Raw genomic sequence first — 12688 nt, 5'->3', positions numbered from 1 at the left:
TAAACCAAATTTAGCGGAAGAATGTAGCATGCAGATGCAGTTCTCAAAAGGAGAACAGAGAAAAGCCTAGAACCTCTCACTTGGCTTTCACCAATAATCAATGTGCTTTCCTCTGAGAGTGACTCAATCTCCATTATTACACATTATGATGAAGACATGCTTCATGATTTTGTGGACTTAACTCTCATATCACTTGGGTAATTTGTTCAAGGTAGGGAAGGCTGTCCATGGAAGGTGGAGGCTATGAGGAGTTCATTTGAAAAAGTAGAGTATGCAATTATAATCATTGACTAAAATATCAAAATTGGACTAACAATATATTACCGGCTTATTAAATCTCAATCACTAATTTTTACCGACTATTAAAATAAGTTACTTTAATTTGAGCTCTAAAATATATGGATACTTTAACTAAATTCATCCTTCTTCTAAACTCACCTCGCTTGCTGAGGCACAAAAAAACTCTCTTTAAAGAGTGTTCTGGTGTCAGACACCGACCCAACACAACACCAAAACTTAAACAACACGTGTTAGATGCCTTTAAAGCATAGAAAACTCTCTTCAAAGGAGTGTTCTAGTGTAAAATATTTTTTTCTTCCGCTCGAATACTTCAATCTTAGCCTTTTTGTTGGGTATACACTTGTAGAACACTGATATTATTATTCTTTGGAGCCAGATAATAAAATAATTTTATATTTTAAATTAAGATGTCAGATGAATTTGGATCCCTTGAAAAGTGAAATTCTTCAAGTTATTAATTTATCATTTGATGAGAGTCTATTCTTTTTAATGATGATGATCAAGCAGTAATACTTACTTTGTTAAATGAGTGTTAATTTTTTCAACCTCATTGGCATGAGTATATGACACAGGAATTTGTTTTATGTTTTCTTTATAAATAAATAGACTAACTTGTCTCGATTTTGAATGTATAGTACCAAAGACTCAATGCTCTTATTCACAAACAGATAATTATCTTCAAATTTTATTTTAAAAAATTATTAAAACAAGGAAAAACTAACCATACAAGGATAAATGTAGTACCTGCTACTGTAACAGTGAAAAAATTCCCCACCCCATCCCTCCACCCCAAAAAGGAAAAAAATGTTGAATGTTAATAGTATTAGTTGATCAGTCACATAGCACTACTCTTAGTGGAATAAATGCAAATTTAGAAAAGCAATGTAAAGTTAGGTTAAATTAAGTGCAACTATCTTGAAACATATGCTAATATAAATGTGTCATTGTTTAAAGCTCAAAGCAGGACATTTGTACAATCTATTTTTCATATGTTTGGATTAGTTTTTCTTTTATCAAAATCAATTTTAGCATCCAGAAAAGCTACTTACAGAAGCTTCTCCCCATAATAAATTTAGATTTTAGAATCAATTCTAGAAGAATTTCCAAACAAGCACTCACACTTTCTCGTTACACCGCGGATAAAGCATCCGAAGTCCAAGTTTGAGAAAGCGACAGCCACTCAGAGTTACAGGAGTATGTGACACCTCGGTCATGATGGGAGTGGTAGATGGATCATGGATGACAGAGAGTCAACACAATCAGATTAAGCATCTAGTTCAAGCATACTTTATTAGGAAGCAAAGGCGATTATGGTACACAACAATGAGACAGAAATATTTTTCTCAAATCAGTTCATAGCTGGCGAAGAAGGACCACCATATTCCTTACAAATGATTGACTACACCAATCATGAAACATGGTTCTATCAGGAGAAAACAATAATTTATTTTGGTCGCAACTGCATGATGTTTTTCACATGGCATAATGTAGAAGATCTTGCTTGACCAGGCAAGGAAAATGAAATGGAATACAAATGCTCTAAGATTCTAATGACAAACATAAGAAACAAATTCATTTGATTTATTGGTAAGTTGTTTTAGCTACAAAGCCAAAACCTTGGTAATATATACAAAGAGAGCGTGAGAGAATTTGCCTTTGGTGAAATATGCAAGGGGATATTCTTCAGGCAAGTTTCCTTCTGACCAGTCCTTTGAAAAAGTCAAAGCTGAAACCAGAGAAGAAAATTCTTTTCAATTCCAATTGATATTATAATCAGATCATGAAATAACATAGTTTGAAAAGTTCATTTCGTATAAATGTGTTAAGTAGATAGATCATTGTTTCTGATAACTAAATGTTGTGTTTCAAATTTCAAAAGGCCTAAACTGTGCATATCACAATAGATTAGCATGTTTGTATCAGTTTTTTTTTTTTTTTTTTTTTTTTTTATCAGAATCATTTTTAAACCCAGAAGCGTCTCCTTAGAATTGATTCTGCCTTTAAAATCAATTGCAGAATGGTTTCCAAACATACATTTAATCATGCAATTAGAAGAGAAAGATATGTTATTCATTACCTATTACCATCAGGGTGGAGCTCACACATTTGACTGTCATCACCGACTGCCAACAAATATCCTGAGGAAGTCAAACCCTGTACATAAAAAGAATTAAATAATATGAAACTGAATTATTTTGCAGCAAAGATAACTGAAGTCAAAACATCAATATTATTGTATTACCATAGGAAATGGCTGGCAGATCATTCACATATATTGCATTCTTTTAAACAATTTCAGTTTTGAATATTTCTAACTTCACCAATAAATAATAGCCAATAGCATAAATTGCCTCTTCTTTCAAACTACAAATTATACATCAAGTGCAAACTTGATCTGTACTCTATCCAAATTTTTAGGACCCTAGGCAAAACAGTTTTCATCTACCATACCTGAATAGTTACCACATGTTCGATCACTTTGTCCTCATTATTTTCCTGCACAATAACTCTCTGCCCACTGCATGACATTTTGAAAGTATAGATTACTGTACAGCTAAACCATTCCAAAATATGCAAAATTAGGATTTGCTTTCTCCAAATAAAAAGCATAATCAGGACGATGAATAAATCATGTCAAAATTAAATCTTCAACTGCTAACTAAGCTCAATAAGTTAAATGTTCTAGCTCTACGTCCTTTTATGCTCAATTCATTGTAATTTTTAAGCATGAAAGAGTTGAAGGCAAACTCTAACCATACTATGATTTCTTAATCCCATCAACATTAAATACCAGTCAACTCTACTAAGTCTTGACATGAATGTCATCACCGAGAAAGAAAAAGAATAAAGGTTAATATAAGCTACAGATGAGAGTACAGTAAAGTTCAAGTTACCTGTGCAACCATGTCTTATAATATAGCTCCTCTAGGGTTTGAAATCCTGCATTCAACATAATGGTGAAGCTCAGAATTACCTTAAATGTCATATACAGCAATTTATTGAGTGCCCTTGGTTACTTAACTAATCATCACAATATACAATATTTAAGAAAATTCAGAAGTCTGGAAACATCTTAATTATAAAACTTTAACTGGTAACAGCATCTTGGTTGTTTATTTTTTATTTTCAAGTCTGGCTGTTTTTATATTCCAAAGATGCATGCAACATCAAATTGGTCAACCATATATATCAAAAACATTATGTTGGTATTTTCGTGATAATTAAAAGCCATTAGTTTTGGGAATAAATCCTCTCATGGAAAATTTTCACATGACCTTATCATGAAAATTTTGCATGTATCTCTTTTCATAAACATTCAATAAATTTCGTAGGGCTCCGCGTGTTTAATGTCTACGAAGAGAGAGATGTATTGATATTATTACCATCTCCCAAGTATTACCTATGCCCTATCTCGACCCACGTGTCTCCGTTTACAGGGTCAAGGACCCCCTCACGTATGACGTTTTAGCCTGTCCCAAGAAACCTTTGGTGGCTGACCCTCAAGAGTTAGGCCATTCACTTCCAGCTCAAAAACCTAACCCTGCTTCAAACCTAACCCGGCCTTCTAATGACATGTCCATAGCCCTTTACAAAGTTACATGTTCTATTCGTAATTCTTATCCCATTTATATCTCGGCTGTAACCATCTTTCTCCATTTCATTGCACCTTTGTTTTTTCTCTTTTTCCTGTTTCCTACCCCAAAAACTATCCAGGTGGGCGGTGGCACTAACCCTTCTAGGGTGGCAACATGCTATGATTGATGAAATAACGACCTTGGAATTCAACCAGACATGAAATGAAGTTCCTCTTCCACCTGAAAAATCTTGAGTTATGTAAAGGTTCCACATTGGCTAAAGATATTACCAAATTGGTCTTTATAAAGGAGAAAACAATCCTAACCCCTAAGCTATGTTTTAGGGTGGTGTTAGGCCTAGCGTGAATTTTAAGATGGTATCAGAGTCTATCCTATAACAGTTTATTGGGCCACCTATAAATGGGCCACCTACTACACACGTCCAGTTTTGCAAACCCCACGCTAAGATGTCCAACCTTGGGCGAGAGGGGTGTGTGATAAGATCCTAGATATGTCTAAATACGTCTTTATATGTGAAAGATATCCTCACCTCTAAGCTAGCTTTTGAAGTGGAGTTGGGCCTAGCCCGAATTTTAAGAAGTTGTCAATATGGACAGGTGGAGCATCTAAAAGCTTGTCCTGCAGCAAAGGCTATATGTAGATTTTTGGACCTGATTATAGTGATACCTTCTCTTCTATTGCTAAAATGACTTTAATCTGCCTTTCCTCTCCACAGAGGCCATGCATCACTTGCTATTAGATCAGCTGGACATTAAAAGTGTATTTCTACATGGTGACTTGGTGGAGGTTTATATGAAGCAACCATTGGGGTTTGTTTGTTGCTCAAGGGGAGTCCAGTCTCGCTATATGGTCTAGAACAGTCTCCTCAAGCATGATTTTTAGAGGGTTTAGCATAGCTATGCGGTAATTTGGTATCATTCATAGTGATGAAGATCATATGTTCTATAAACATTAAACACTAATGCTTTAATGAGTGCATCTACCCATCTACCTCACGCATCTACATTGTGGTCTAATTTGGAAAAAACAGTAGCTCCTCCTAACTTGTTCAAATCTTTCATCTATTGTTGACATTGGAAATTTGGCTGCAGTTGCTTTGTATATGGCTTTATAATCAACAATATCTCCACCCTCCCATCCTTTTTTCTTTCTAGTATCAGAGTGCTAGAATAGAGACAAAAATATTTCATAATTTTATCTAACCCTTTTGGTTATAATATGGGTTACCTATAGGGTCAGATTTAGGAATTAAGGCTCCCTCTTTCAGGAGGACAGTATGGCCATGTCTTCTTTTTTGGTGACAGTCCCTGAGGTTCTTGAAAGACATCTTCTATTTCTGGCTAAACAGTATACTCCTTTGATATTTGTGATACTAATTTGTACTCCATATTGAACTCTTCTCCCTAGTCCTTAGAGCTTTTTACATGGACTTTAAAGATGGTGCTGATCTATATAAGGGTCTCCCTTAAGAACAATAGTATGGTCTGCCACCTCAATCTTCGTAGGTAGTTCTCTAAAATTGGCCCTGACCTCTCCCAGACCTTCCAAGGACCACATATGTTCCTCCCAACCCAAAGAAGAAGAAACCTTGCACGATAGAAACCTTGGCCCTGAACTTGCATATAACCCCTTTTCACACGCCTCTGCATTTGATCTTTTGGTCATCCCCAGCTTCAACCCTGTACTAAGAGCATTGATCATAGGCAATTCATGTTCTTGCACTAGCCCTTATACAATAAAATTGTTGGATACACCCAATTGATTAGTATCATCACTTTCCTATCATTTAGATGCCCCCATAATTTCATGGTCCTTCTAGATATTATCCCCATCATGTTGTGAAGGGATAAAGGACGAGGTTTCTCCTCCACATCTTGGTGTTCTTTCCCTTGTCTGTCAATCAGTTCCTCTCCAACTTCCACCAAAATCCAATTAAACAAGTATGTACATGCACGCGTGCTCTAAACTGAACTTCTCATCACACCTAAAACAAAGGCCCTTTCTCATTTTTTTCTTGCAACTTAGCACTGGAAAATCTTCTAAGGCCACCCCCTTCTCTAACACTCAATATTATCTGTGACACTCTTCCTAGTGTAGACAAGTGTGGAGAGTGTGGAACCAATAGAGTTAGTGCCGTCACCCAAGTCTGAGTACATATTATTCAACACTGGCAGGTGTGGTTTTTGTTGACATAAACCATGGTTGGCATTCCGAATCTGCTACTCAAGATCGGGGGCCTCCCTTTTAGCAACCTAGTTCTCATCAACAAGTTTGGCCAAAGCAATCAATTCTATGAGGGTTTCCAAGGAATGGATCTTATGTTCCACTTGGATCCCCCCCCCCTACAACCTATTCATCCATACAGGATGACAACACAGCTTTGCACTAGCTCAAATTTCTTACATTACTCGCTTATATTCCCCGTTTGTTGCATGCTGAGGATAATTCTGGATGGTTTTTTGCCATCACGTAGTGAAAACATTAATGACGACAAATTGAAATGACATCTAGAAGATTTCAGGGGCACAAGACTCCCACCACCGGAACCAACTCGAAGCACATCCCTCTGTTGCATAGGATCTTATTGTTCTTTTCTTAACCTTATCTCCTATACAACTCCTCAGAACAATACCCTTGTAGATGGTTCAAAAGCAAAAGCTAATGTTATTGGTCAAATAACTACCCTTCCTTCTTTAACCTAAAACTTAATTTCCCATTCTTCTTAATCTATTTAATTTAATATCTTCAAGTAAACTAACTCGTACTCTTAAGAGTTCAATAACCTTCTTTGATTCTTTTCATACACAGGACTGTAGTATTGGACAAATGAAAGATGCAAGATATTGAATGAATTACATGAACTATATTATCTACCTTATAATTCTAGTAGTTAGAAAATGGATCAAAAAACTTGAAACTGTAAATCTACCTTATAACTCCTCAAATAATGCTAGTAACCATACACAGCAGGAGCAATGTGGTAAATTTACAAGATCAATAAAGGCGGATTGAAATGAAGATATACAGCATATTCGATAGACCCTACACTCTACCTCATAACTAATAATGTCTCTGCCTCTGTCTTGTCATCTTTCTTATAGCCATGCGGGTCAACTTTCCTTCTTGACTCCCTTGATGGCCTTAGAAGAAATATGTTACATAAATCTCTCTTTATCCCTTGATTACCTTCCATGCAATCTATTAAATTAATGATACAACTCTCCTTTATTACCTCTGCAGTCTTTTCTAATATAGACCTTATTAATAAGTGGTTGCCAAACTATTTATAAATGAACAATAGACCGATGGGTACATATATCTTCAGAAGACCAAAATGGACAAAGCTCTTTTAAAGTTTCTAACTGACAAAGGAAGGACCATGAATGGTATAGAGAGAGAGAGGGGAAAAAGAGGTAAGAGGGAAGAGAGCATGTGATTTTGATCTTAAAAGGCAATAGTATTGTTGTTTTATTTTCCCTTCCAGATTTTGGATATAAAACAAGGTACAGACAGCCTAGTGCACTATGCTCGTGCCAATGTCCGGTTTGGGGGGGGGGGGGGGCGGGAATGTACAAAGCCTTACCCTGTGAGCACAGAGGCTATACCATGACTATAAGATCAAAGTGTAGCAACCATATTGTCAAATAACCACTTATCCCAAAAGCTTAAGCTGTTGGGTAAGGGTCACTTTAATGGTTTTATATTATATTCTAACACGCCCCCTCACGCAAGAGCCTTTTGGGCTTGAAGCGTGGATAAATGCACAGGCCCGCCTACCATGTGCTTAATTAAATTCCACTTTTTAATTAGAAAGTGAGGGGAGCAAAGATCAAACTCTAGACCTCTCGGTCATAGAGGCTTTGATACCATGTCAAGCAACCAATTAACCAAAAAGCTTAAGCTATTGGGTAAGGGCCACTTTAATGGTTTTATATTATATTCTAACCCATATCATTGCACCAGGTCTGACCTTCTAAGTCAACAGTACAGAGTACAGACCACTAAAAGAAATCGTAAAGCCTTAGAAAAGGGGAAAAGAGCCACCTAAGGTTTGCACCTGTAATTGTTAACACGCAAGGGAATTTTAATTATATACTGCACTGATGCATCCTATGCCCTACAACTGTATCCCTCTCTCCTGATGAAACCCTGATATTATTCAACAGAAAAATGTACAAGAAACAGATGAGTATTCGAGAGACTCATCACTCTCCTAATTCCCAATTCCCAAATGATCCCAAAGATACCTAAACCCTCTTCACACTCCCTTATTTATAGGCTAAGCCATAACTAACTAACTAACTCTAAATGCTAACCCTTAACTAACTAACTAACTCCAAGTACTCATCAATACTCCCCCCTAAACATCCACCTTGTCCTCAAGGTGGGGTAAAACACAAGCTTCTTTAAACAAACAAAAAACAAATACTCCAACAGTTGGGCCTGGCCCATTAGAGTAAGGGAATGAACTGGTCTGTAGATGATTGAGAAAGAAAAGTTCCTCTTGGGCCCGTTCCTTCTGTTTAGCATTATGGGCTTTGGCCTTGTGGTCAAACTTTGACCCAATTCTGAAAAATCTAGCTGAGCCAGCCTTGCTCTGCTTCGTGTGAACGCGTGTGCGTGTGAAGACAACGGAAAGACCACACCCAACCAGCGACGACGGAAACGAGCGTCCCCCCGCCATAACTGCAAAGTCCGGTGGCTTCGCCGGCGGCCGTGAAACGGTTACCGACTTGCGAATGAGCGAGCGCCCTTTACTCTCCTCCGTGCGAACTAACTCGAGGCCACAGTATCCCACCACCGCTGTCTCAGCCAAATCCGGTGGCTTAGCTGGAGGACGGTTGGCCACCAAGTCCGATCTGCAAGAATCGCCAAGGATGAAGTGTGAGCTGCCACCACTGCGGTCTGGTGGCTTAGTCTCCAGTTGAATGGCAACCATCGAAGAGCAAAGAACAGAGGTCTGAATGAAGACCTCCGTCCAGCAAAAGAACGTGTCCGGCAGTCGATTGGCGGTTACCGCCGTGCAGAGACATGAATCCGGCGGTTTCCGCGGCGGCCGTCTCTCCCAATCGAACCCTAAATCACTGATTTGGGGCAAAACGATTGGTTGCACCTTCTTCCTCCCATGAATGCTGCAAATCTGCCATTTCTCCATTGAAGAACCTTCCTGTAACCGCTTGATTTTGATTTCCCCTTCGGCGTCGATCTTCTCCCCTTTCGCCGTCAACGTGCAATCGATGTAATCAACCACGGTGACCGGTTGACACCGTGACACCTCCGCTGTTTGCTCCGCCGCCATTGCAAACTCCGAGTCTTTCCGCGACGCTTCCATCTCAGAATTCTCCGGCGAATATGGCTTGATCTCTGATTTCGCCAACAGCACTGAATTGGCCTCAGGTTTGGCTTCCACCACAACAGTTCTTCGTTCTGCCTCCAAGACTTCTTGCTTCCCAGGGATTTCTTCCTCCTCTGAATCTTGAACTGGTTCTGGCATGTACGGTTCCAATTCTGGTTCGAATTTCCTCAACAGAGCCTCCACAAATTCCCACCATGTTGCCTTCTGATTGCGTCTTCTCCAGCAAAACCACCACATGAAAGCTTCACCAGTCAAAGCCTTCTCTGCCCCTGAGAATTTCTCCTCTTCGGATACTCCCTTGGCCTCACAGTGTTGCTCCACCATAATGAGCCATCCGTAGGCCTCTCTTCCATCAAATTCTGGAAACATCTTCACGAATTGATGGCAATCACAGCACCTAGATCGGTGCTCTGATACCAATTGATGAAACCCTGATATTATTCAACAGAAAAATGTACAAGAAACAGATGAGTATTCGAGAGACTCATCACTCTCCTAATTCCCAATTCCCAAATGATCCCAAAGATACCTAAACCCTCTTCACACTCCCTTATTTATAGGCTAAGCCATAACTAACTAACTAACTCTAAATGCTAACCCTTAACTAACTAACTAACTCCAAGTACTCATCACCTTCCCCAAAACATAAATTTCCAAAACTTCATCCATATATATAACAACTAGTTTGACAGATATTAAAAGAATAGATCTACCAGTATCATCCATACCCAAACAAGAAATTTTTACACAAGGGGTGAGAGAAGCACTTATTACAGAAGTTGATTCAGATTATTAGAAGATTTATCTATCCATCAGTGTTTCAGAGAGCACACAGAGATAGAGGAATGAACGTAGATACACAATGATTAAGATAATAATCGTATTCGGGCTATGATGTCAGAGATCATATCATCAAATAATATAATGAGATAATTAACAAAATACCTTGATTCACAAATATACCATAAAGTTTCTCAAATTTGTTACAAAAGGCTGCCAAAACATCTTCTCTTCGAAACTGGTAAGCTCCCACATATAATTCTCTTAGAACTGTATTTAAGGATGTCGTCGGCTTCTCATTACTGACATTTAAGCCTATTCCTGTAATAGCAAGGCATTTATTATGACCTTCATCATGAGCATAAACTTTGAAATCATTTTACTTCTACCAAAATGACAACAAAAATTAAATTCTCAGAGAACAGGGGTTTACTAGACAAGTTTAGCTAAAATTAGTACACGGGGTGGAGGTGCAATCCATAACGACTGCATAGCATTTTCTACTCAAGAAAAACTTATTACCTGCACTAATATTGAACTTCTTTGATTTATAGGTTGAGGTGCAAAGAATTCCTCCAACTTTAAAGCCATTTAAATAAAGATCATTTGGCCACTTGATTTTAACATCAATGCTGGGTAAATCCTGGAATGGTAAGTGTTGGAATCACAAGCAGAAAACAAATTAGGAGTGTAAAACGGACCGAAAACAAAGTAAGCTTTTGTTTTTTTTAACAATGCTAACTGACAAAACCCAAAACCATTCAGGTACTATATGATGGTGGATGTTGTCTTCCTATTCCATCCAGAATATTTGTATCCATCTGTCCTTCATGCTTTATAGGTTAATACTCCCATTCTTACTATCTTTAGCAATTAGACTGACTTGCCAGGTTTGCTATTTGGCAAATTGAAAAGTGATTCTCTCCAACACATATTTCTTAGTAATACTGCCTAACGCTTCATAGTTTTCCCCAGAATCACCTAAACCGCCGTTTATTTTCAAAATAAGTATTAAACATTTCATTTTATTAAGTCAATAACTTCTGTAAACTTGTATTACTTTCATAGAAAATATATACTTAAATTTGTTAATTCAATAGTCAACACTACTTTCCCTCATCAGGTTTACCGCAGGATAGGTATCAAGTCAATACTTAAAAAAAAAGGCCTTACATTTTTGTCACAGATATCCTTGATTGCCTCAGTTATAGCTAGGGAAACCACATACTGAACTAAGGGAACAACTCGTCCATCCTCCATTTGCAGAGTAAAAGAAAACATGAGGCAACCTAGTGGAGACTCCCAGACATTCTTTGACCGACCTGAAACCTCAAGTGCACAGAGAAACTTTGACATAAACTAATTTAAGTTAAAAAGGAGAGAGAGTCACAGTAATACTAAATGTCATATTGAACCTCGTCCCTTGGTCTGAACATCAGCAACACATACTGTACCAATTGGAAGCTCACAAAAGTTGCTGCATAAAAATAACATAAGAATTGGAACAATAAGATCTTAAACATGCTGGAAATGAAAACGGGTAGGTAGAAAATGAGAAAAAAAAATTGATTAGACATCTGCACAATTAAGTTTGGGTGCTGACTGCTGATTCTATATAGGTTCAACCAAGGTAGAGCCCGTATGGTGATATGGACTTATTGGAGCTTATCTGCTATAAAATGAACTAAATAAACTCCAATAAATGCTCTTTAATTTGCATCCAAACGGGTATATAGTCTAAAACACAGAGCACAGAAAAGGAAACAAGCCCGACACATACTGTGAAACAACATCATGTGTTGAAGACAACCGTGGAGACCAAATGAGAAGCCTGCCAAATTGATCTGATGAAAGAGAATTCATGAATGAATTAACTGAGAACGACTGTGGTTGCATGACCCTTTTATCATCAAACTCCGAATGCAAAACAAGGGATAGTTCTCCATTGTCAGGGAGCTTGAGGGTGTTACTGGTCTTGATTTCTTTAGCAGACTCATTCTCCGCCAGTGATTTGCCACATAGAACCAGCAAACTGCAATCCACAGCTGATGCAAAAACAAAATGGAGGAAAAAGGAACAGCTATGTCATTTTCAATATTCAAACTTCACTCAAATTGCTCAATAACCATGGTTTTGATTTCATCCACAAGTTAATTAATCAATATTATTCAGGCTTTGAAGTTGAACTAGCCTACCCAGTTGTTCAGCTAGCGTTTTTATTACAAAGGTTGAGAACGAACCTGAAGACGCCATGAATGTGGATGCGAGAAGATTGTAGTTGCAGACTCTCCTTGTGGCGGCTAGTAATGATGATGTTGTCAATGCAGGGTTCCGCAATAACATCAACTTTCCAATGTTTCTTTAACAACTTCGAAGAGCTTGACCTGGTTCAAATGTTTTTTTTCGGAGGTTTTTTCTGGAATACGGATCTTCAGGAGTAGCAGTTTTATATTTTTTTTTCTTTTTTTTGAAATGCGCAGGTTTTTTTTTTTCTTGAACTTCAACCGATTCTATAAAATCAAGCAGGCATAGACGCCAAAATATCGAAACGAACAAAAGAGTCTAGACCAGGCGGACCCTCCTCTATCCAAACCAAAAAAGAGGAGGCTCCCCGGGCAAGAAAGTCTGCAAAGAATCTGTCTCAAAGCAAACGGAA

The 12688-nt window shown here is 38.0% G+C and overlaps 1 protein-coding gene across 1 annotated transcript; it reads right to left on the bottom strand.

The window, feature by feature from the left end:
* Positions 1-1624: 1624 nt before the first annotated feature.
* LOC130735961 (biotin--protein ligase 2-like) lies at positions 1625-12459 on the bottom strand. The gene is made up of 10 exons (XM_057587830.1): positions 12273-12459; positions 11813-12077; positions 11448-11509; positions 11206-11354; positions 10555-10675; positions 10198-10353; positions 3195-3240; positions 2752-2818; positions 2378-2454; positions 1625-2026 (listed from the first exon to the last, which is right to left on the bottom strand). Exons 1-10 carry the CDS (start codon positions 12373-12375, stop codon positions 1984-1986), a joined length of 1089 nt encoding a protein of 362 aa, XP_057443813.1. The 5' UTR covers positions 12376-12459; the 3' UTR covers positions 1625-1983.
* Positions 12460-12688: the final 229 nt, after the last annotated feature.

Source organism: Lotus japonicus, chromosome 1 (genome assembly GCF_012489685.1).
Source record: "Lotus japonicus ecotype B-129 chromosome 1, LjGifu_v1.2".
Classification (NCBI taxonomy): domain Eukaryota; kingdom Viridiplantae; phylum Streptophyta; class Magnoliopsida; order Fabales; family Fabaceae; genus Lotus; species Lotus japonicus.
The sequence above is the reverse complement of the archived record's forward strand: the minus strand, read 5'-3'. Positions and strand labels throughout refer to the sequence as shown.